This window comes from Diceros bicornis, chromosome 9 (assembly GCF_020826845.1).
Source record: "Diceros bicornis minor isolate mBicDic1 chromosome 9, mDicBic1.mat.cur, whole genome shotgun sequence".
NCBI lineage: Eukaryota > Metazoa > Chordata > Mammalia > Perissodactyla > Rhinocerotidae > Diceros > Diceros bicornis.
The window spans coordinates 19,110,360-19,135,769 of NC_080748.1; the positions used below are offsets into that span (position 1 = coordinate 19,110,360).

Sequence of the window (25,410 nt, forward strand, 5' to 3'; positions counted from 1 at the left end):
CACTTATATTCAAAGTGTGTATTTATATGTCTGTGTGCCTGGTTGGACTGTAAGCGTTTTAGGGCAGAGACTTTGTCTTATTTATTTTTATCTCCCCAGTGGCTGGGGCACTCCCTGGCATATAGCAGATGCTCCAAAAATGTCTCGAATTTAATAGGACTTGTGGTCCAGGAATTTTTCCATAGCATTAGATGTATAAATTTCTCCACACTTTTGGGAAGACCATGATTTAAACAAACAAATAAAAGGACTTATTGACCCATCACGAAAGAGCAAAAGAAGTAAGAGCTTTTACGACCTACACTTTTCTCAGAGTTATCTCAGTTCCTTAACAGGGCACAGATCTCTGAAATTGTGTGAGTTGGAATGTAAGAACTGCTTGAAAGAAGGGAGATTGAGGCATGAGAGAGGATAGAGTTTGGGAAGGGAACATCGAAATGGGGGCAGAGATGAAGGAATCAAGAAAAGGAAGCAGAGGGTTAGTCCAGGGAATATTAGAAACAGAACATAAGTTTCCTGATAACCTAGAAGGAAATTAGAGGACGGACAAAGAAATTCTGAATGTTGCTTTGATGGCAGCAAGGAAGGAAAGATGGAGCTGATATTCTTAAGCACTTATTACATGCAAGATAATTGCTAGGAACTGTGTGTATGTGTGTGTGTATAGTTAACCCTCACAACAATCTAATAAGGTGAACACTATTATTTCCATTTTATAGATAAGGAAAATGAGGCTCAGAGAGGTTAAGTGATTGGCTTGAGTCACACAGATAATAAGTGACAGCATCAGAATTTAATGACTCTCCATCTGACTCCAAATTCCACACTTTTTTCAACAATCCATCTCTCTCTGCGTATGACAGAAAAGGGTTAGGGGGAAAGGTGGGATGATCATGCTCACTAGAAGCTAGAACTATGTCTCCAAACCCTGCCTGCAAACTCCCAGGCCCTTGAGTAGTACCTGACCTACCTTTGAAGACTTCCTATGGGAGTAACTTTGACAATTAAAATTTTTTAGATCATTTGTATTGAAATTTTCAAAAACTAAACATAAGAGAAGCTTTGCCTCCCATATCAGTTTTGTAACAGTTTGTGGCAATTTGTTACAACAACCCTAGGAACTTAATACACTAACAAAGTTCAGGAAATATCAAGAAAAGCCTTACAGATTATTATTTATTACTTATTTTGTACTGAAATACAATTGGTATATAATTAAACCAATGATTTCATGGATATCATTGCTTATGATGAGGGTAAGTAAAAATCTAAGGTAAAATATTAAGTACATAACACAGTAGGCGGTAGATGGATGTAACAAAACTCATGAAAGTGGCATGTGAATGGTGAAGTTTAGGACGAAAATGTTGTGTGTTGGGAGAGAAGCAGGTCTCTCAATCTGCCCTCTTCACAACGCAGCTCATTCCACAGTCCTGCATCTGAGATCAGATGCAGAAAGATTCACGTAGAAATGAGTAACACACACCCACAATTCCCTGGAGAAGGAAGGAGGAGAGAGAGCCTTTGCTCACTCACCAAGGGGACCTCCGAGTTAAACCAGATGTCCCCCGTCCGTCTCTACCTGGAGAACCATTGAACATGAACACAATTAACAAGATCCCAAGAGCCCAGGAGCTGGGCACTGGTGGGTGGCAGTATTTGCGCAAGTCTAAACGGTCTCTGAGACTTGAGCAGCATCCTTCTGTACTGATTAGCATGATTTGCTTTCGCGGCCGCAGGTGGACGGATCTCAGGGTGAATGCCGGTGGGCACGGCGGAGTGAAGCAGGGGCTGGAGGACAAGGTAGCTACACCAACACTTCACAAGGGCTCAGCTCTTCGCATGCCACACAGGCCAGAGAGCCAATAGGACTGCTGAATGTCAGAATGGAAGAGACCTCAGACATAAGTGATCCAAGCCTCGCATTCCAGTTGAAAAACAGGAATCCAAGATGGAGAGTCATTGGGTGAAGGTCACGGGGCTGATTAGTAACCGAAGTTAGTCATATCAGTTAAAGGCTCCCTGTCCAAAGTTCTTTTATGATCTATAGCTATCTCTAAGCCAGTTAGCCGGTAAGGACTTTTATGATTGCCTGTCTCCCTGGCAGTGATGGAAACTGCAATCCTATTCAACTCATCTGATGATCTGGCAGAGGATTCAGAGGAGAAAGAAGAGAAGCGCTGAGGCGCAGCTTGTCGTAGGATGGGACGACGTCCCCATGCAGCTCAGAGCTGAGCTGGTTACGATGCACCCGGGCTCGTGGTTTGGAGTGGGGGCTGCGCGGGACTCATAAAAGATGTAAGAGAGGAAGAAACTTGGCAGAAAGTAGATGCTTTCGCCTGCAGAGAGAGGTCCTTGAGCCTCCAAAGAAGCTGCACCCCCCCTACATACACACACACACACACACACACACACACACACACACACACACACGTTAACCGCGCCACACCTGCCTCCCCCAGATGGGGCTCCCTGCGCAAATGCCCCCTCGTCCTCCAGGATTTTCCAACCCTGGCGCAAGCTCCTCCCTCGCCGGAGCGGGGCTGCTGTCCTAGCCCCAAACGCCGCCGGAGCAGTGGCGGGGGGCCGGCGGGGAGTGGGCCCCGCTCGCCGCCATTGGTTGCGCGGACCGGGGGGCGGAGGGAGGACGCGGGGCGCGGTCGTCTCTGCTGCCCCGGGCTCACTCCTGCTGCGCCCGCTGCCGGCCCGTGCGCCCCAGCCGCGCGCCGCACCCCTGCGCCCGGCCGGGTTCCTGCGGACAGCTGCGCGGGCGCCCATCGCCGAGACAGGGACGCCCGCGAGGAGCTCGGCGCGCTCCCCGTCCCACCCTGAGCGCCAGAGCACAGTCCGGGAGGTCGACGCGTCCCGACTCGCAGGTCAGTGAGGGGCTCCCGCCGCCGCCCGCGAGCCGAGGCAGAGGAGGGGGGAGCCGGGGACCCGCGGGGGTACCGAGCGCTGGGAGTGGGCTCCTCCTCTGCGAGGGGCGCCCTGACTCCTGCTCTGGGGCGGCCTCGAGTCCCGGAGCCTCCGCTCCCTCCGGAGCCGCCTCCCAGACTCTCCGCTTCTCCCAGAGGTTTGGCTCCTTCTCTGGACACCCCAGAGTCTGTCCTCTTCGAGGCCGGCCGCGCCCTTACGGCCCCCGGCAGCCTCCGCATCCTGGCTTTCCCGATTCTCGGGAAGACTTCGCGGGGCTAGGCAACGTCCTTGGCCCTGGGATGACCCGCTTCTGTCCCGGACACAGGGAACCGGGAAGATCTGCCCTTTCGTCCGCCGCTGCAAAGATTGATTCTCCGTGCAAGTGTAGACAGTTCTACACTTCGCAGAGTGTGTTTCTAGGTGCATTCTGTTTGTTTTTTCCTTTGTGGCGTGTGCGGTCATTCCTGTGTTTGTTTTAACGCCTATCTGAATTTCTAGAGTCATTCGTCCCTTCCTGGGGACTCGCCACGCGCACAGTGACTGCCTGCTTTGCGCCTTTCGATGCTCGCGTGAGCCCTTTCACCCGTGTTAGGTGGCTCCCAACCCGGGGAAGTTTTACCTGGCGCTGAACACTTAACGTTCCCCAGCGGTGGTTTCCCGAGTTCCCGGAAAACCTTGTAGGAAACCGCACCGGCTACCTTTCCCTCTCCCCCAGTCTGATGAGACGCTGGAATCCTGCGTTTCCATGTCGAGGTGCGTGGATTATCGGCAAATTGTTTGAATTCTGATTTAGGAAGGAGGTGTGTAATGTGCGCTCGTCGGCGTAGCAGAAGGACCCATTCATTCACAAAACCATCTTGTTGAGGACCAGGTTTGCCGACTGTACCTGCGCTTTTTCCTGCACAGATGCCTGGGTCCCCGCCGGGCTTCGGTTTGCTGTCAGACTCCAGAGACAGGGTCTGTTTCTTAATGTCCCACATTTCCTCTACCCGCCACATTTCCTTCAGAAAATTTTCTGAGTACTTAGGGGTTCTTTGTTGTGAATAATGGGATCCGATGGCTCCAGACGTCTCAAAGCCATCGCAATTAGTTCGGCCACACTACAGGTGCAAAGGGCGGGAAATGGGCGGCGATTATGTCCTGGGTCAGATCCGAGGGACCACTCCCCAAGATGTTTCTTTTCGGGTGCTTTTCACTTGAGCTTTTCCAGATTCATTGCCAGAGAACAGTCTATCAATAGGAAAAGAGGCAAGATAGGTGATACTCTTTTCTTTAAAGGTTTACCGTTTAGTGCAGTCTTGTAGCCCAATGCACTCTCCTTAAAAAAGATAATATTTAATTAACTTAAATTATGCAACTAGTCTAGTGTTTTAGCTTATTTGTGATCTAGCTCCTAGAGATTCTTAAATATGTTTTCTGACCAATATGCTTCATTTTCCTGAGTGTAAAGGCATCTTGTCCCCCCCCCCACACACCACCACCACCACCATACACTCGTACTCTTTATAATCAGCACATAGTTGATCCCTAATGCAAATGGCTTTTTGAAGTGTATGTTAGTGAGACTGCCTTGTAACAGTTGCATCAACGCTGCTCCCAGAGGGCGTATCCTAGTCATCTTCAAATCCTGGGCATTGTGGGGATAGAGAACCATCTGCCAACCTCAGAAGTATTCTGGGAATACTGAGTTCCAGAAAATGGGTGGGGTATTCCATTTTTGTGTTTTGGGTTTGAGGCTTATTATTTATGTGGCTTATTTATTTACTATTTTTGATCCCTCTACATAAGGCAAAGTGCTTTGAAGAGCTCAACACATGTTCATGGTTCTCATTAAGGAAGCCTCATGTAAGGTAAGATCCATTCCGTTCTCCCTGCTGCAGGTTAGTTCAAGTCAACAGATTTTACTGGATGTCTGTGATGTGCACAAGCATGTCGGGGGTAAAGAGAGAAATAATGGTGTGATGGCGTGTGGCGTTAGATCCATCAGAGGGTGTATTTGCAGGTTTCATAAGTTTCTTTCTTTTTTTTATTTCTTCTTTAATGAGGACAGATGAAGGATGACAGAGCTGATTGCTGAGAATGATTAATAATACTAATCATTAAGTAAACTTGGAGTCATACATTTATTGTAAGAATGACAGATTAATCCATCACAGGCAGAATGCTCTGATTTGACTACTATTCTAGATGAATTCTGAGCCCATTAGATAACATCCCTTCTTCTCTGCGCTTACTCTTCTCTCTGCACTGGTACTTTAATATCCTAATTGTTTTTTGCTTTTTTTTTTTTAAGTTTGTAGAGTTTATATAAGCATTTTATATTTAATTGGATATTAGGGAGAAGCAAAAAAATAAAATTATGGCTGAATGTTTGTGTTTTGCTCCTTTGGGTTTTTAAAACAGTAATTTAAGAACCTGGAAAAATACATTTCCAAAAGGCCCTTGACATCAGGCACTGTGTGGGTCCCACTTACCTGGCTTTCCCACTTACCGCACCATCTAGTAAACATTTGTTAAATGAAACTAGAAGCTAAAAAGTAATGTTGCAGAAGAATGCCGTTTTCTTCAAATAGACATGTATGGAGCATATTGTATTATTATATTACTATGTTAATATAAAGCATCACAGGCTTATAGACTGTTTAGTTATTATTCATAATGACAGCTAAAAAATAATAAAGACTTTAAGTTATTTAATGGTATAGGGAACTCAACAAAGAGGAAGATCAAACTAATTGCATGAGTTGTCAACGTTCCTTTTAGCCAACAGATGCAGCTAGAGAAATCAAGCCAGAGGCTTAGGGCGGAAGTCCATGATATGCATATGTGGACCAGCCTTTGACTTCGAGCTTAAGAAGCTCATCTGTGTATTCATTGACCATTTCAGGTGCGGGCTAGCAGACTACTGAGCCAAGTTCTGGGGCCCTTTCACTTCTGATTCTGATTTGTGGCAGAGGTGTCCATGGGATATAGCGTTCTGAGATGCTTGGTCTCATGACGCAGAATGCCTCCTTCAAGAGTCCTTATGAGTAGGGTCCATGCTCATGTTCACATTTTGAACCAGGAAATAGTCATTAGTATATTAAGTTTGGGCAACAACAACAATAAAAAATGGAGATTCTCTGTAGTCAAGTAGCCATGTACGATTTAACAGTATCTCTAAGCATGAAATGGAACAATCTAGCCAAAACAGTGCCAATACTATTTCAAAGCTCTGAATTCATATCAGGAACAGGATAGACTGTCATTAATATTTCTTGAGTTCCTAACTTTTAAGTTCTCATCTATTAAGTTACATTAAGATGAGAAATCAGTCAGTCCAGATTTACAATTTGTATTATGGGCTTGATTGTTGATGCTGATATTGTTATAGACAATAGTGAAATGGTCTGGAAATTGCAAACTTGTAATAGTTGTTGAAAAGGGTAACTTAAGAAGGTAACAGACCTGAATACAATTTTTGATGGGAAACAGAAGGATAGGTGGCTGTAAGAACCTGTTTCAATTTCAGACAGACAGGAAGATGACTTAAAGCACAGTTAAAACAGGCAATTCATTCAGGGAACATTCAACATATAGATTTGCTCCCCAGGGGAAACCAAAATAGCAGCTTTCCTGATTAATTTGCCACAGTAGTCTGGTACTGATTAGACATGCCTGGTAATCTATCAACTGTTGCCAATTAAACTGGTTTGGTTCTTATTCACTTTCAATTTCTCTCTGACCAGGATTACAGCAGAGGGATCTTCTCTTCTCATTTCTTAAATAGAACATTCACAACATCCTGTAAAATGCCACTGTAGTACAAAGTACAGTTAAGCCCTCTTGGGCAGATTGACCTTCTGGCCTCAACCTGAGAGTGTTAAACTTTGAAAGAAAAGGTACATATGAACCATTTTAAAGGTTTGTGTTAAGTATATACAGTACAAAAACAGGAGGAAGAGGAGGAAGAGGAGGAGGAAGAGTTCTGGGCTTAAAAACCAGTTGCATTTCCACTGCATATGCTATAATTAAATTTTATTTCTGTTTCTTAATAAAAATACCTTTATTGTTTTTTCTGATTATAAAACAATACATGTTCTTGTATCAAAATTCACATACAGACATGCACAGAATAGACTATGAACACATTCATAATCATCCTCTAACAAAAACATATGTTAACAACTTGGTACATAACCTCTTGTTTAATTTAATTTAGTTTAGTTTAGTTTTGTTATGTTTTGTTTTGTTTTGTCATGCTTTTTGCCTGCCTCTAAAATTGTGTATACGTGCGTAGTAGTAGTAGCAGTGCTAGTAACTGTTGTTTTACAAAAACGGAATCATACTATGCACTATTCTGAAGCTTACCTTTTGACTTAGCCACATAGGTTCAGCATCTTTCCCTGGCAGAAAATATAGTCTTTTTGATTACATCAGAATCCTCCATTGTATGACTCTTCTATCAATTACTTAACCAATCCTCAATTCATGCACATCTTGGTAGCTCCAATGTTTGGCTACAGAATACATCTTTGTGCATGTGCCTTTTCAATTTGTCTGATTTTTTTCCCATAGGGTAAATTCTCAGAATTTGTTATTTATAGTGTTAGCCTACAATGCCACACGTTTTTTGGTAAAAAGGGAAGCACTCAAACAATTCATCCAACAAGGAGTAGACATTCCCCACTGTGACCCAGGTCTATATGCCTAGCACATGATATTTTTTTGCCCTTAGAAAAATCATTTTTATTTAACATTCATATAGAAAAGTACATAAGGCATGAGTACATAATTTATGATTTATATGTTTAACTTGTACACAACCATGTAAATGGAACTCAGGTCAAAAAATAAAATATTTACAAATACCCTCCTTCATTCCCCTCATATGCCTTGGCAACCAATCATTTAACAGTTCTTCATGAGAAAGTCCATGGTGAGCTTGTTGACCTCAGTTTCCCTGAGTCAAGTGCTAGATTAAGGGCACTATGCCTTTCAGATCAACAGTGGAATATTGATGGATGGTTCTCAGACCTTCAAAAAGACTCCTTGCCAACAAAGTTGGACTGGTTAAACTGAGTGAATTTCTAAGATCCTTCATTCTGTTCCCTCTTTATTATTCCTTTCAGTTTGGGTCTCAGATTTGTCCATTGGACCCTGCATGGCACATATTTTGATTCGTATGACAAATTACTCTCTGGATAACAAAAGAAACTGAATAACTTGTTTTTCATCTAATTTCCTCTTGTTGGCCACCCAGCTCAGCTCTGATTATAGAGTGGATTTAGAATTGGAAAAGGAGTCCTGGGCTCCCAATTTGTGGTTTCTGTCGCCAGCTGTCTCCTTCTGCCATCCTTTTTCAGAAAGAGTATAAACAATGACTTTCAAAATTTACTTAACTTATGGAGACTTCAGTTTCCTGATTTTTAAGGACGTCTAGCTCCCGAATTTTATGAAAAAATGTTTTCCTTTTGTTGTTGTTGTTGCTTATTTGGTTTTTGTTTTGGTATTTTTTGATTTTTTTTTTAATAGAGGAAACTTAATATTGAGAGGGACCATAAGGAAAGAAGGAATAAATAAGATACACAATAAATGTTTTAAGTTAGTTCCACAATGAATGAGAAGAGAAAATATTTACTTCTTTTGTACTTATCTGTTTTTATTCCTTTATTCCTAAGGAATAATTTTATTCCTTTTATTCCTAAGAAGCTGAGGTCTGGATTAGTTTCCTAGCACAGTACAGCTTAGGATGTCACTGCCCCCATCACCATAGCTATGATCTAAACAGAGTGCTACTCCATTCTCAAAGTATGGTCTGTGCACCAGTGCCAGTGCTTGAATTGTTTGATACTCATCCAGCATGAGATACAGAACTTGAGCCAGAATACAAATCAAATAAGGCACTAAGCACACTTTTTAGTTTAGCTGGATTTTTTTTTTTTTGGTAGCAAGACTTTCTTGATGAAGGAAGCAGTGGTTTGCAAGCTCCTCATCTCACAAGGACTCATAACCAACATATCCCTGAGGGAACCAAGTGGCTACTGTGAGTAGCATTGATCTCCAATGTGGGGCTTTGTAGTCAAATTGAGAAATTTGTAAAAATGGAAATATTTTCTTTTCCTGTGCTAATTTTCTATTGAATTTTGGGAGGATTTTTTGGGGGGGCCGGGGGTTATCCTTGAGTGATTAACAGAGTACCATGGCATATGATGTTCCTGAATGTAGTAAATGTGGCAAATCTCACACTGGGTCTTACATTTTCTACCCGAAGTGACACTTCTCCCATCTTTCATTGCCAAAACAACTCACATGGCCACCCTAAATTCATACATGCAGTCCTGCAACGTGCCTGACAGGAGGAAGGAATGGCAGAAACATTGCGTGAACAGCACGAATGACCACAAGTCTTGAATTTATCCCTCTTCTACCTTCGTCTCCCTGGAGAGAAGGAATATAATGAACGTAGAATTTGGAGACATAGGGATATATTTGAATTCCAGCCCTGCCTCTAAGTGGCTGGACGACCTTGGGCAAGCTTTTAAATTCTCTTATTCTTATTTTTCTCATCTGTTAAAGAAAAGTGAAGGGTAATAAGAAATACCTTAAAAGAGTTGTGAAGGTTAGAGAAAATACACATGCACCAAGCGAGCACACACATGCACAAACACACATACAAAACTAGTATATGCTTTTATTTAATAAATATAGACTGCTATCATTTCTGTTGTTGCTGTTTTCCCAGACTGGTTTGTCTGGACATTCTTTATCCTACACAAGCATGCTGAGTTTACCTTCCCGAGTATCGTGTTCTGAAGACATGTTACCATTCCACAATGGCTTAGGATTCTCCACCCTGTTTCCGTTCCCGCTACTTCCCACCACTTTCTAGCATGAGGTGCCCCCTACATCCCAGCCCACAACATGAAATAAAAGAGAACTAAGACCAGATATAAGAGCAGTGAGTGACGCATGCACGTGTGTTTCTGACCAAGGCTATCCTACAATTGAAGAAAAAACACAGAGTACATACCCTTAAAGGGTACAGTGAAGAGCTCAACCCTGAAAAACGACAAAGTCAAAGTTAGTTACATCTTATATAAAAGATACTCATGATTTTCTTGAAAAAAACCATATTTAATTATATTTTTAAAAGAATGTGTAGGGCCTGCCCAGTGGCGCAGTGGTTAAGTGCGCACGCTCGGCTTCAGCAGCCTGGGTTCGCAGGTCTGGATCCTGGGCACGCAGGGATACACCGCTTGTCAAGCCATGCTCTGGCGGCGTCCCATATAAAGTAGAGGAAGATGGGCACAGATGTCAGCCCAGGGCCAGTCTTCCTCAGCAAAAAACGAGGAGGATTGGCATCAGATGTTAGCTCAGTGCTGATCTTCCTCACAAAAAAAAAAAGAATGTGTGACTATTTTATATAGGTCACCAGTATAGTAGTCTGTTTCCTGTAAGTAATTCCTAGTTCCTAATTATTTTTCAGTTTCACCTCCTTACATTTTTAAATTGAAATACATTCTGGGAGAATTTGAGCCCATACTTGTCTACTCCTTCCATATTGTCTTTGACAGATTCTGGTCTTGAGTCATTATCTAAAATGACAACAGGCTGCCGAGGACTTGATTTCCTCCCACACTTGATAGCCTGCCATATCATTTTGTTCCACGTTACAAGGAACATGTAGACATTCTCTTTGTTTGCCAGAATTTTGAGTTAACTGTTCTACCTGAGAGAGAGAGAGAGAGAGAGAGAGAGAGCGAGAGAGCGCCTGCACATTTAGACAAGCTCTGCTGCTCTGTTCACACCACGGATTAGCAGGACCTCAGGAAATCCCACATGGGAATGTGCTTTCCTGATGAAGCTCACGATGTCCGCTTTTCTGTCTAAACTCTGACTCCTCTGGTACTCATCATTTTAGGGTACCTACCTATATCCTCAGTCATATAATTGCTGATTACTGGGGAAAAGCACTGTTAATATCAATGCTCCCTATTTTTTCACATGCAACTGCATTCTTTATTCCTTTATCCTTTCATTCATGCAACCATCCAACAAATACTTATTGAGCATCTTTATACCAGACACTCTACTGGTTCATGGACATAAAGATAAATGAAACATTAGTTCTCTATTCCAGGAGTTCACAGTCTATCAAAGCAGACCAACAGGTAAACAAATATAATAAGCATAATAAAATATGAGAAATGCTAGTGTAGAAAAGTATAGAAAATATCCAGATTGCAGAGGAAGGAGCCAGAAATTTGTTGAGAAAGTAGATGGGGATATATATTTTGAGTGAATAACTAGATGAGACAGAGGAGGGAAGGCTTGAGTAGAGTCTTGAAGAATGAATAAATTGGATTTTGGGTGGAGTAAGGGAGAAGATGTACAAATGTTAGGATTAAATGTAAGTATTTAAAAAAAACTTTGAGACATTGAGGACAGTTTGGTATGTCTAGACCACCAATCTTAATGACTAGATTCAATTTCTAAATTGTTTATTGGCCCCTATTTCAAAAGATACTGACCCTGGACCATAAGAGAGCTTATGTGGCCGGGTTTAGCCTCTTGCCACACTAGAGGACTCATCCAAACCAGGGTGATCAGGGAGGTGGTTGCCAGTTTTAAGAGTTGTAAGGATTGTGAGTTCTTTGATCTGTGGAACTTGCTGTTTGACACTTGCTGCCTAAATAAATAAATAAAAGTTTACAAATATCAAATCATTATGTTATACACCTGAAACTAATATAATGTTATATGTTAATTATGTCTCAATTAAAAATAAAAAAAGAAAACTACTCTTTCTTGACTCAAGATGCCTCCATAGCCCCTGCCTTTGACTGGATATTTAAACTGCAGGAGAGATGTCCTGCCTCTGGAGATGACTGATGATGTAAGATGAACATAACTGGATTCCATGATCCTGGAGGCCCAGACTGAGATTAAGACCAGTGGGTGGGTGGCAGGAGTGAAGTCATGAATAAGGCTGGCTGCGAATCACCATTCCTGGTCTTCAAGCATCATCTCCCACCAACATGGATCCAGTTTCCTGGGCATATTAAACTTCCTCCAGCTCATTCTCTGATGCTTCACCTCCAGTACCTGTGGGTTAGTGGGCATCATGAGCTGATGGTAACAGCAAGTATTTGAACCTTTCCAATACCCATTGAAGAATCAGACTCCTATCATTGTATTTCTTTAGAAGCTTTTAACATTTTGGCTGACCCACTGCATATTATACCAAGCATATTTTCTTAATATCCTTGGGGATAAATAATTTTTTCCTCAACTTGTATGCTGAAAAATTCCAAACCTACTGAAAAGTTAAAGGAATAATAACAATAGACACCTATATATCCTTTAACTAGACTAACCAATTGCTAACATTTTGACACATTTGCTTTATCATCCTTCTTTCTGTACATGTATGTATGTACTTATTGTTTTAATTTGGCTGAACCATTTGAAAGTTAGTTGCTGATGTTGTGACACTTTATAGCTACATACTTCAACGTGCATTTCCTAATTACAAGAACATTCTCCTATATCACACTTAGGAAATTTAATATTGATATAATACAATTATCTAATATACAGTCTATATTCAAATTTCCCCAGTTGTTTTAATAATGTCCTTTATAACAAAGCTGTTGTTTCTTTTAATTGGTCCAAGGATCTTACATTGCATTAGATAAATCTTGAAATCTCTATCCTACATTTTTTTTCTCTGAGTATTCAACTGACTACTAAACAATGTAATATGGCCAAAACTGGATGTATCCAAAACTTAGCCTGCCTAAGCTGCCAATTACTAAGCATTATCCTTTTTATATAGCCATTTATTTGTGGAAAGCATCATCATATTTTGACTGTCAGCCATAGAGGAATGGGAGAATGAGAGAACTTATTTAGCATAATTCATATGTATATGTTATGCTAAACACTGGGCTAATATTCAGAAGAGATGGGCAATTTACACTGTAATCAACTAAGGTTCTATTTGTAGTTTTATTATGAGGCACAATGGTTCATTAATTCATGTAAATGCTATCCCTTGGTTAAAAATATCATCATGTGGAAGACTCTGTGAGCTTGAGTCCTCGCTGGGAAAAAATGTAAAACATTTTTACATACTTGTGATATTCCAATCCATTTTTAAGGAATAGGCTATCATGCACCTTAGTTTAAATAAATACATGACTATAGTTGCCAATAGAGAGAGAGAGTATAAATAGTGGCCTGCTTAATTAATTTGCTAATATTGAAATTCATTTCAGACAACCTATGTCATCACTTTTTTTTTCAAATTGTACCTGTACATGTGATTTTATGGATAGAGAATGGTTATTAGTTTTTGGTATATTCTTATGTACAAAATTAGAGAATTGGATACATTAGATAATTTATGTTCCTCTCTTCCCTGTGCCTCAATTATCAAAATAGTTTAAGTGGAAATGAAGTTTAGCGTTTAAGTTATGGAGTGAATGAAGTATTTACTGTATATCTATTCTTGTAAATTGAAAATTTACAAGACAAATGAAAATTTACCAGAAAATGTACACAAAACAACACTAGGCATTTACAGAAACATATACAAACAGAAAGGTCCTCATTAAACACATTAGCGTGGATGCCTATGGGAGATGGAGGAATGAGGAATAGAGGGAAAGAAGGATCAATGATGACAATAAGCCGTGAACTGAGGAATATATGTATTTAAAGAGGGAGGTAGCAGTAGAAACAAAAAAAGAAAAGAAGGAGTGGCATTGGTAGGGAGTGGTACAATCTCACGTTTTCCTCTTAATATACTGAGTGGCATTAACCCATGGCTGCCCACTTCTGAGGAATCTGCTTAAATTTAAGGTGGACTTCATCAAATGGTTGTAGAGAACCCAAATTTCCATGCTCTTCCTCGTTCCCTTAGAGCAGTTTTAGAGGCACCCAAAGGCCCCTGGAGCCTGAGAGAATAGACTAGGGATACCTAGTGGTCTACCTGTAAAGATTTAAAAAAACAGATTGGTGACAATCACAAAATTAAGTTTACAAGAACAAAATCTTTCCAGATATCATACTCTATAAGGAGACTGTTATGAGTATTTCCTGATTGAACAAAAAACATATTAGATACAAATTATTTTAACTATAGAGACAGGATGAGAGACAACAGAAAAGGAGAAAACCCCATTCCATTCTTCTACCAGAATACAGTTTAATGAGAGTTTTTAAAAATATGTGTAGTCTTATTAAAAATAAGCAAGCCTTTTTGTATACTAATGCTATGATTTAACTAATAGTAGCTGCTCCAGGAATAAAAAATGTTTTTCTTAACACACTTCTAAAATATTGGAAATGATCAGAGCTGAGTAGAGGGAAAGAATTGAACCTGAAAGCCCTCATTAAAAATGCTGTAGCATCTTGAAAGGCCAATCTTGCTTCTTACCTTCTTTCTTCCCACTGATTCATTTCAACCTTGCCTATGATCTTCAGTCATTATTTCTCTGACTGTTTGCTTTTTCTTTAAATCAAGTGTTTAGCCAATGACCTTTTCTTCCACTTCCTAAAAGTGACTTTTGGGGCTGGCCCAGTGGTGCAAGCGGTTAAGTGCACACGCTCCACTTCGGCGGCCTGGGGTTCGCAGGTTTGGATCCCAGGCGCGCACCAACGCACCGCTTGTCAAGCCATGCTGTGGCGGCGTCCCATATAAAGTAGAGGAAGATGGGCACGGCTGTTAGCTCAGGGCCAATCTTCCTCAAGATAAAAGGGGAGGATTGGCATCGGATGTTAGCTCAGGGCTAGTCCTCCTCACACACACACACAAAAAAAGTGACTTTCATTGTTCTGCTATTTCTTAACCAGTTCATGCTTCCTTCAACCTTCAAGTTGCTACTTTTCTCATTTTGATTTAAACTAATTGTGTTAGCCAAGATGGATCCAATCTCTGCAAAGTGCAGGAGAGAGCCGTCTTTGGTCTTTTCTAAATATCATAAAAGAATCATGAAAAAGCAATGCCTAGAACTGGTTTTTATATTTGACCTTTTTATTTGAAAAATTATCCATTTGAACTATCCTATTCTAAGAAAGTACCATTTCAAAATAATTATTCTTACTAAGGCAGCGATTTGGGCATAAGGTCTTAACATGGAATAAAAATATAGCAAAAATTTATTAAGAATAATAGTTTGATTTTCCCCAGGAAAACAGTGCTATATAAATGCAAGGGAATTCATATCTATAATTACTTTTGAGGTTGTACAAGATAGATGGTCAAAACAGTTATGTTCACATCCCCTTTTGAAAGACTTTCTTGTCTATGTTTAACTTCACTCAATCTACACTTTTGTATAACAAGAAAGGTATATTTTGAATATTCTGTGAATTATACCTGATGTAGATAACTAATTTTTACAGAATTAGGACAAAATAATTTGTCTAACATAAAAGTATTCTGACTGTAATTTAATTATTTTGCTGAGGAAATATTTCACTGGGCCTGAGGCTAATCCAGGTAGACAAAAGTGAGGTAGAGTGATGGAGGAGATTGGTCTGAATCCAAAGCAACCCGATGACCTGCTCTAGAAATTGATTTTTACAATAAATCACTGATACCAAGCTGTTACTTTGTCATTTCTTTAATTTTCACCGAAGTAATATGAAAAAGTTCTGATTATATTTTCTGATCGTTCATTTGAACAGCTGGTAAAGAGAACTGTTAATTTTATTTTTTTGTCTTACATTATCCAGTCCAGATCCATGAATTCCAGTTCATTATTCAGGATCTCCATCTCTCCACGTTTCTTCTCATACGATGGTCCTCAAACTCAACATTTGACCCCAGATCGACTTAGTTTATTTCCTTGCTTGGTTTCGTTGGAGGTTTTTTGAGTTTTTTTGTTTTTTTTTTCTGTGAGGAAGATCAGCCCTGAGCTAATATCCAATACCAACCCTCGTCTTTTTTGCTGAGGAATACTGGCCCTGGGCTAACATCCATGCCGATCTTCCTCTACTTTACATGGGATGCCGCCACAGCATGGCTTGACAAGCAGTGCATCGTTGCGCGCCCAGGATCCTAACCTGCGCACCCCCGGCCGCTGAAGCGGAGCGTGGGAATTTAACCGCTATGCTACCGGGCCCGCCCCTTGGTTTTGTTTTTTGTTGGGCTGATATAGGGAATCATGAGATTCTACTCGTCTTCACAAAAAATTCTACTCTCCCAAAGCATTGTATTGATAAGAAAGAACAGTTCTCAAATAGGCAAATAGATGGACCACTGAATCAGCTTGGAATAAGGATAGCACATAAGACAATAAACTTTATTTCATTATTTCAACTTCAGGGGTAGGTATTGCCATTGACTGCAAGTTAAGATTTACATTTAGAGAAGGGTGGGTGGGAAGGATGTATTGTCAGCACCAACCTTCTCTCCTCTAGCATGACCCAAAAGGCCATTAGGCAAAGAGAAAGCATTAAGAGAGAAGATAGTCATGCAGATTGTAAAGGAATTGCTCAAGGTCCTAAATAAAACATGCTATTTTCTAAGTAGAATTAAAAACAGCTTTGCCCGGATATGATAAGGTCCCTTCTAGATTCTGGAAATGGTAGTTTCTATGTATTCTATAGAGAAAGAGGTCCAATCCATCATCTAAAACCATTCATTACATTATATCAAATTTTACACTTGTAGACTGGAAAAAGCATTTTACCATGTCATGTTAATACTTTATCAAATCGTTACTAATGGTTTGGGAGGACCAGCTTTTGGAGAAGGACAGAGTGGGACTGGATAATGATTAAACATTGATTTGACATCCTAACAGCTAAGGCACTCTTAAACAAAGCAGCTTGTCCCAGTTTTCCACAACAAAAAAACCTTTCAAATAGTTGTTATTCACATAGAAATGTATTTGAATAAAGGTCACAAACTCAGAAATTGCTGTGCCAGATTTGAGGTCGTCTGTAGGCTGAGTTTCATACACCGTTGCATTGGAGAACTCCAGGTCATGGCACAGGCTCCGCCCACAGTCTGGCCGCCGGGAGTCTTACAGTGCTTCTGTGAGAGGACTCAGAGATAAGGGCTGGTCAGCTTTTCTTCCCTTTACCGGGCACAAAGGTCCACACTAGAGAGTATGCTTTTGTTCTTCCAAAACTTGACAATTCTCATAATCACCCCATGGGAAGGAAAGCTTCCATCCTTTCAGAGGAGTCACGGAGGCATGGTTTGGAGCGACATGGAACCAGAGACCCCCAGGTCTGCCCATTCTATGCTGTCCCTCCATCTCCCCACCCCACTGGGCTTGTGGTGAGATTACACGCGTCCTTCCTCACTTCAGTAGGTGACTGCCTTTTGTAGAGTTCTTCCCAGCACAGGTTTTTATTCCAAGAGACAAAGGGAAAGCTGGCTGACCATGAACCAAAACATTCCCACAGATCTTCATTTATAATATTGTGATCCAGCTAGTTCATTTTCATTTCTCAAAAATCACTTTCTGAGAATAGCTCAGAAAAAAAGCATCACAATCCCCACGTGGCTTTAGGTGCCACCTGAAATGAGAGTCCACTGGCGCTGTGTCAGGATAGGTCAAGGCTATGCATTTAAGATGAAGTCTCTTTCTTCTCTTCTTTAAACCTAATCTGTCTGGGAGAAACAGCCCAAGACGCATCATCTTCAAACACACTTGTTTGATTTCATTTCCACAGTGCCACCTCCAGCCTCATTCACACTGTCACAATGCCTGAACATGTACAGTTTGGTTCATCATGAGCATTATACATAGACTGTCAAAACATTCACCAGAGAGAAAGAAGATTTATCAATTTTTAAAGCTTCAATAAGAAAATGGAATTAATGTCATCAAATTAAAATTATCTCTAACAGTGCATGTACTCTGTTGTTTCAGAGTAGAACAGTGAAATGAAATTTGTGTATCTGTCATTTTAAATTAAGAAGTATCCTGGAAATGATATTAAATCTGAAATATTGGGGAGGGGCATGGAAATTTAAAGAAGATATTTAATTGTGAAATGTCAAATAAGGACACAAGGTTTTATTTTTTCATTTCTACCATTCTTCCAAGGCCACTTGGAAGATCAGATGCTGTCGCCAAATCGTCTTAGCCTCGTTTCCTATAAACTGTTCCATAAACAGTTTATGAGGCTCAAAGTGGGCTTTTTGTCTGAAAGATGGCGATCTCCAGGATGTGACAAGTGCTCTTGGAATATTTACAGTGTAAAGAGATACCTTTGTTTTAATGAGTGGTCTGGTAGCTGGTTGTGATCTCTGCCGCTGAATTGCCGATACTCCAGTGACATTTTCTGTGGCTCCAGCCCCACCCCAGAAATGATACAGATTTGGGTAGTGAAGGTGACTTTAGCAAATCACCCAGTTCCAGGTGAATCCTTGACCTGCACATGTCAGAATTATAGGACTAGCAGGGACTTGGAAGTTCCTCTAGTCTTTCTAGGCATTCAGGAGGAACTGTCTACTGGCACTTGACTTGGCCTTTTATAATTTTCTAAGTATGATAATGAAAATGTTATTACATCTTAACTCAGGACCTCCTGGAGAGGGAGGAAAGGTATCATCATACAGATGAGAAAACTGAAATATCAAGACTAAACTGTGAGCATGTCAAAGTAAGCAGCAGTAGAAACTAATTACCCAAGTCTCATCATTTTTCTCTTCCTACCATAGTTGAGAAAACTAAGAACACAGTTCAGGCCTGGGTTCTGGTCACTTCTCTGTCACTGTCCAGCTGTGTACTCTGAGTAAATCACAATGTCTTTGCAGCTCAGTTTCCTCATCTACAAAATGGGAATAATATTTCTGCTCTACCTGCCTACAAAGTAGTTTGTGTGAGGAACACACAGAATGCATAGTCCCTACCTTCTTTGCCAATGCTAGAAAAAGAGATGTAAAATCCTTACTACCAAAGTGACAGGAAAATTGAGACCACATAGTATAAGGATCGAGGATGAGCAGAAGCCTGAAGTCCTCACCTGTCTTCTAATTAGATATGTTTCTTTTGTCAAATCAATTAGCTTGTTTCTCAGTTTCCCCATCTAGAGACTTAGCAGGTCTTCCCCGAACATCTTGAATGTTTCTTATGATTCACTCTCTGAGATTTCTATCCTAATTTTCTGTCCTGGACATCATGCTGCCTCTGAGACTGCTATTTTCCCTAAAGATGAACGGCTAGAACATTTACATGCTGTAAAAAGGCAAGGTATTGCCAAATCAGTGTAACACATTTGCAGTCCTACTATGATTCTTTTTTAAGGATTGTTAGGAGCCTGCAGCAGCCTAATGGAATTAAAATCACCAGGCAGAGCATAAAGAGGAATAGGGGGGAAATTATTTTAGGATCTACTAGGACACTGCTGCCCGTGGCCTACTCAGAGGCTCTCACTAAGATCATTAGCCTGTGTGACACCCGACAGGGACAGCCCTCTCAGAAGTGTCCCCTCTTTCCCAGGGATCTTTAGCGCCGTTCAGCTACAGCCAGAGTGGCCAAAGTCAGCCCCTCAGAGAATTAGCCGCTTAATTAGATTTGGAGAACAGAAGAGAAAGGCAAGTTTTCAAGGTAAAATATAGGGAAGACTTGAGGAAAAGGGAAAGCCAGGGCAGAGTGGATGTTTTCGCATTAGCATTTCACTACTTGTGATGCTAGGAGATTTAGAAATTTACAACAAAATGGTCTAATGCCATAAAAAGCTAGGAAGAGCATCTTTTCTGGACTTGAAGAGTCATCTATCAAGAGGGATCATCCTCCCTCAGGCTACTTCCCTCGCCCCCACGTGGACTTAGTGGGCTGGGGGCCAGGCGGAAACCAGTTGTGACTTCTCCAGTCATGGAGGAGAGGGTGTCTGGGACACACTGCACCCACATCTGGAGCCTGGAGAATCACACTCTGTCCCAATTGCTACCTGCCCTTCTCAGTCCACTTTGTTTATGGTGTTCCTCACAGGGACCACGGTAGGAGGGAGAACATGGTGAAGAGCATCTCTTTGCTCCTGGCTGAAAGAAAAATTCCTTTTTTGCACCTGTTTTGGTTTTTTTGTGTGTGTGTGTGAGGAAGATCAGCCCTAAGCTAACATCCATGCTAATCCTCCTCTTTTTGCTGAGGAAGATTGGCCCTGGGCTAACATCCATGCCCATCTTCCTCCACTTTACATGGGACGCCGCCACAGCATGGCCTGACAAGCAGTGCGTTGGTGCGCACCTGGGATCCAAACCCTGGGCCGCCAGCAGCGGAGCGCGCGCACTTAACCACTACGCCACAGGGCCGGCCACTCTTCGCACCTGTTAACACACACACCACACACATTCACACACCACACACACATACACTATAAACTTATTTTGGCCCAGCCTTTGACAATTCACAAAATGTTATCTTGATCCCCGCATAACACAGTGAGGAGAGGGGGCAAGTGCCATCCACTTCACAGATGAGAAAATTGAAGCTCAGCAAATATAGGCAATTTGCCCAACTTCCCAAAGATAAAGGGGAATTCAGGCCTCAAACCTAAGTCTCTTGACAAGCAGACCTAGTCCTCTTTCTACCCTTCAGAGGGAATCCTACCTTTGTTCTTCTAAGTGAATCTGAAGGTTTTTATTTAATGCTTAAATTATGCAGAACAACATATGTAGGTAGATCGAAAAGAAAAGAAATGGCCTCTGATCTTGAGATAACTTTTTATAAATAAATCAGCAAATTATAAACGTCCAACAGAAAGCAAACTTGCATGTGCAGTGATTCTCCAAAGCATGCAAGAGGGAAATATTGGTCGGGAATCGTGCTAGTGGGCTGCAGAATGGAGGAATTGGTTTTCTGGAGGAGGGAGGTTTGGAGCTCGCTTTCTGGGTCCTATTCTCAGAGCATCCACTTGGAGCATCTGTTGAAATCGCAGCAGATGGAGCACATCAGAACTGTATTTTCCTTTTTATTTTATCCTTAGTCCCTTGGAGAAACCTGGCACCTTGGGTACTGTGGAGATAAAATAAAAGTTCATTTTTATATCATCATTTATAATATAAAGACATAAACATGACTTGTTCCTGGGGAAGGTATTTCATTCTTTTCCCTCCCTGGTGGATTTTATAATTAAGCCTTCCTGAAGTGAAAACTAGAAATGAGATTTAAATGTGATCTTTTCTGAATAATGCGCTCAGTTGTTTTGCTTTGTTTTCGCAGCGTCAATGGACACCTGATCCCCTGCTGCCTTTGTTTGAAAACCAAGAAGTTTTGTTGCGCTGATTTAACTGCCTGCAGTTTTTGCTGATGCTCTCATGAAAAAACAAAAATGCTGCTTCTGTCCTTTTTAACCCGCGTGAAACTTTGACTTTTCATACACTTGTTCATTCTTTTACCCTCCATCAAGATGTCTGAACCTGACTCTTCGTCTGTGTTTTCGGGAAATGTGGAGAATGGAACTTTCCTTGAGCTGTTTCCCACATCCCTGTCCACATCGGTGGACCCGTCCTCAGGCCACCTGTCAAATGTCTACATCTATGTGTCCATATTCCTCAGCCTTTTAGCATTTCTGCTTCTGCTTTTAATCATTGCCCTCCAGAGGCTCAAAAATATCATCTCCTCCAGTTCCTCCTACCCGGAGTATCCAAGCGACGCTGGAAGTTCTTTCACCAATTTGGAAGTCTGTAGTATTTCCTCTCAAAGGTCCACTTTTTCAAACCTTTCTTCATGAAGAAAATGGAAGAATCCTTGCAGGCTGCAGCTGCTTAGGTTTTCCTTTACAGGAAATGTCGCATGAAGCCGTTGCCTGATGAAAGAAATGACCCTTTTGATTTTGTCAACTAATTAGGCCTGTTTCCCCTTCTCCTTCACGTCTGATTTTTTTTTTCCGTTCATGATGCTTTTCATTTGTGAATGTAGAAGCTGATGCTGACAGAAATGCGTGCAAACCTCGAGGTGCAGAATTTCACACAAACCACTTGAATCTTCAAGTTCATTCCACTCTGTTGGACACCTGAGGCAGAAGTCACCAGAGGGGGCCTCGCAGCGGGTGCCGGATATGGACTCCATACTTCATTTCTCTTACAAAACCGTGAAATTAACTCAAGCAGCACAAACTGGCAAAATTAAGTCTGAGCTATTTAGAAGATATTTTCCATATTTAAAACATAAAGTGGAAACACCAAATTTTAAAAAAGAGTCAATTTAGATTTAATGTATAACATTTTTAAAACGGGAGGCAAGATATGCTAAATGTTTTATTTAATTTCACCTTAACAAATGAAAATCATTTATTGATGAATTAAGTCATATTTGGAAAGGTTTTGGAAGAGTTTAATTTTTAAGTAGCAACACAAATATGTGTTATGATGCAGTTTGTAATGTATTTCTCCCTCTTGGGGGTTTTTTCCTACTTATGTTGTAGTCGTAATGCCCCACAGTTGTGGAATTCTTTGTGATAATTGTTGTTACTGTTACTAAGAGAAGCACCAGAAGAGACATCAAGATGTTTTTATTTTATAACTATAATTTCCATCAGCAGGAATTAAGCACATGGGAAATATTCATTCAGTTGTGTTTTATGTAGTAATAACTCCTAGGAGTCATGTAAGTGTGTTCCTTTATTCAGTTTCATAGTCTTTATAATTTTAGTGGAGAATTATATTAACTCTGAGATGTTAGATGTTTGTTCATTCACATTAGGTGGCAAAACTTAGAGACTGAATTGTTAATATACATGTTATTATATACTTCATGAATGTTACATGTCTCTGATATGTAGTTGTTGTATGTTAACATAACACTCTGCATTAGGACTCCAGGACAAGCGTTTGTATTAAAAACTGTAGATACTCAAGTTGTGTAGCTGCTGGGAGCTGCCATACTGTGGGCAGCCATGCACATCTGCATTCAGGGGCTTTGTCCATGAAATGAGGCATGCACATGAGCAAACACGGAATGTGGAGGAAGTCAAGCCGCCTCTAAAAACAAAACAAAGCAAGCAAACCACAGCTGCTTAAGAGTAAGAATTTTAATTTAATTTTAAAAATAAATGGCCCACAGCATAAACACTGAACTTATTCAGCCTCTGGAGCCCACTGCATCAACATGCCCCTGTCTTCCCATGGCAACTGGATCTTTCTTGTTCAAAACATTGACTAATCTTAAGTGGTGGAGCTTCAGTGCACACTTTGGTTCGATTGTGTGGCCGCGCTATCCAGTAACTGGAATGGGATGAAGAATCCACCATTTTACAGAGTATATCTTTGTCATTCTAAAATGCTGAGAGAGATGAGGACTGGTCATGAGAATCAGAAGGTTTCTTTTTCTTAATCCATAAGCTGCACTTAAATCAGACGACACTGAACTATTTATACATCAAAAATGTCCCCAAACACCATAGACCTGCCAGAGTTGCTACCCTAAAATGTACAATTAGTGAAAAATTTGCCTCTGCTGCCCTTAAAGCATGGCGGTGTTATTATGGGAGTGTTTATTATGCAGTATAAATCCTGTACTAGAAAAGGTCTGCTATTTTAGATCATTATTAGCATTCTCTGAATGTGTGTGTGTCTGTATACAAGAATATATGTATATATTCACACACTCCCAATTAAAACTTGTGTGAAAGCTACACAGGATTACAGAGGCATCTATATTATCACTTTTGCTTTTTGATTAATCTTGTGCTATTTTGGTTACTGAGGAAGAGAGGACAGGGATGAGGTTATTTTAAAAACAAAAGGAACAAGTTTGCCACACAACGGGACAATCTGAGTATGATCTGTTCTAAGGGGTAACTTTATACTCTTTCCTTCTGGAAGAGATATAAAGGCTTCTGAAAGTAACACTATTTTTTTAAAAATCTGCAGGCACATCCCCTCCCCTCCTGGCCACCATGGTTCTTGCTGTCGAGGTTAAGCAGAGTAATTAGGAGCAACATTCAAAGATGTAAAATAGAATTTGTCATCACACGCTTGCCAAGATAGCAGACTGTACAACTTGAGAAGAATTTGTGTTGTATAAGAAGTTCAGAAAGGTTGGAAGACTGGTTTATAAATAAAGACGTAGAACCCATTGAAAGCCTGGTCTTCTCTTGTTTTCGGTGATGTGGTCCACAATCTTCTCTCCTAGCGAGGCTTTTCCATCACTCTCTTTCTGCATGTCCTCTCTGAAGCAGGGTCAATAATATGTGGCCCAAATGTCAGCCTCTGCCCACCCCTGTAAGGGTCATCTCCCTCTAGGACAGTGAGTCCCACACTTTCCAGATCAGAAGAGTCACCGGAATGCTTGGAAAATAGTCAGGTTCCCAGGCCACAGCCAGACCTCGGTAGTGGAGCCAAAGAACCAGTATGTTTAATAAGGACCCCAGGTGATGCTCGTGATCAGTGGGACACACTGTGGCAGAGGAAGGGTCACACATATAGTCATGCACCACATAATGACGTTTCAGTCAATGACAGACCACATATACAACGGTGGTCCCATAAGATCATTACCATATAGCCTAGGTGTGTAGCAGGCTGTTATCATCTAGGTTTGTGTAAGTACACTCTGTGATGTTCACACAATGACTAAATTGCCTACTGATGCATTCCTCAGAACGTGGCCCCGTCATTAAGCAAGACATGACTGTATTGCTCAAGTGTATTTGTGGAGGACAGGGGGTCTTACCTCTCCTCCACTGCCTAAGAAACTGCTGTTTCTCCAAACTAAGTGTCCCCTCCAACACAACTCATAGCACCGCCCCCCCTCCAACCTCCTCATCTGCTTGCTCGGGTCTGAACTCCAAGCCTCCCTCCTCAGTGGAAAGCTGCTGCCATCACACCGGGCTCAGTGGAAAAGGGATGTGAGGAAGGTCACATCTCCTTCCCTTCACATTTCTTCATCCCCCACCACACCACTTTCACAAGATCATGCACACATAATCAGCTAGGTTAGAGGATGGGGGTTAGCGATGGGATTTATAAAATGAGAGAAAATAGTTTACACTGTATAACCAATAAGACTATTCCCACAATCCAAAGGAAAACAACAGCACAACTAGAAAATGCAACATTCTCAAGGAGAAATGCCAGTTTCTAGACTTGCCACCCTTCCTGAGGTCCTCCTTTCTTTGTCAGAGAGGCTCCCACTTCAAACCAATGCCAGGTCCCACTCTCCTTTAGAAAGTCCTCTAGGATCCATCCCAATTGGTACCACACACAGAACCCAAGCCTTCAGTACTGCATTTCCCAGAGCCTGAGTTATTCAGGATGGAATGCTCCAAGGGCGTGTGTGCAGAGGGGAGAGTGTGGGTGAGTGGTGAGGGGAGGCTGTAGTGGAAGAGTCCTAAAGGAAGCTCGGGGCCTCCCAGGACCAGCTCTCTTCAGTCTCTCCATCCATGAGAGGACAGTTGTGCTTCTCTTTCTTCCTGGGTGTCCAGTGGGCGGCTCTTATAATCCCACATGTGTCTGTGTGTGTGCACACATACACATACACACAGAAACTCAAGCATGCAACACACAAATGCACCTCCCAAGAACAAATAACACTTCTC

At 41.3% G+C, this 25,410-nt stretch overlaps 1 protein-coding gene across 2 annotated transcripts; it reads left to right on the forward strand.

The window, feature by feature from the left end:
• Nucleotides 1-2,712: 2,712 nt before the first annotated feature.
• SERTM1 (serine rich and transmembrane domain containing 1) lies at nucleotides 2,713-23,948 on the forward strand. 2 transcript variants are annotated; one of them, XM_058548016.1, is made up of 4 exons: nucleotides 2,713-2,876; nucleotides 3,415-3,873; nucleotides 4,705-4,766; nucleotides 21,093-23,948. In XM_058548016.1, exon 4 carries the CDS (start codon nucleotides 21,280-21,282, stop codon nucleotides 21,601-21,603), a length of 324 nt encoding a protein of 107 aa, XP_058403999.1. In that variant the 5' UTR covers nucleotides 2,713-2,876; nucleotides 3,415-3,873; nucleotides 4,705-4,766; nucleotides 21,093-21,279; the 3' UTR covers nucleotides 21,604-23,948. The 2 variants fall into 2 exon arrangements, with proteins under 2 accessions (XP_058403999.1, XP_058404000.1); XM_058548017.1 differs by having other exon boundaries at nucleotides 3,415-3,669.
• The last annotated feature ends 1,462 nt before the right edge of the window (nucleotides 23,949-25,410 follow it).

Bases quoted from the DNA above. Each gene is read 5' to 3' on its own strand.
- SERTM1 (XM_058548016.1), top strand. From the start codon at position 21,280: ATGTCTGAACCTGACTCTTCGTCTGTGTTTTCGGGAAATGTGGAGAAT.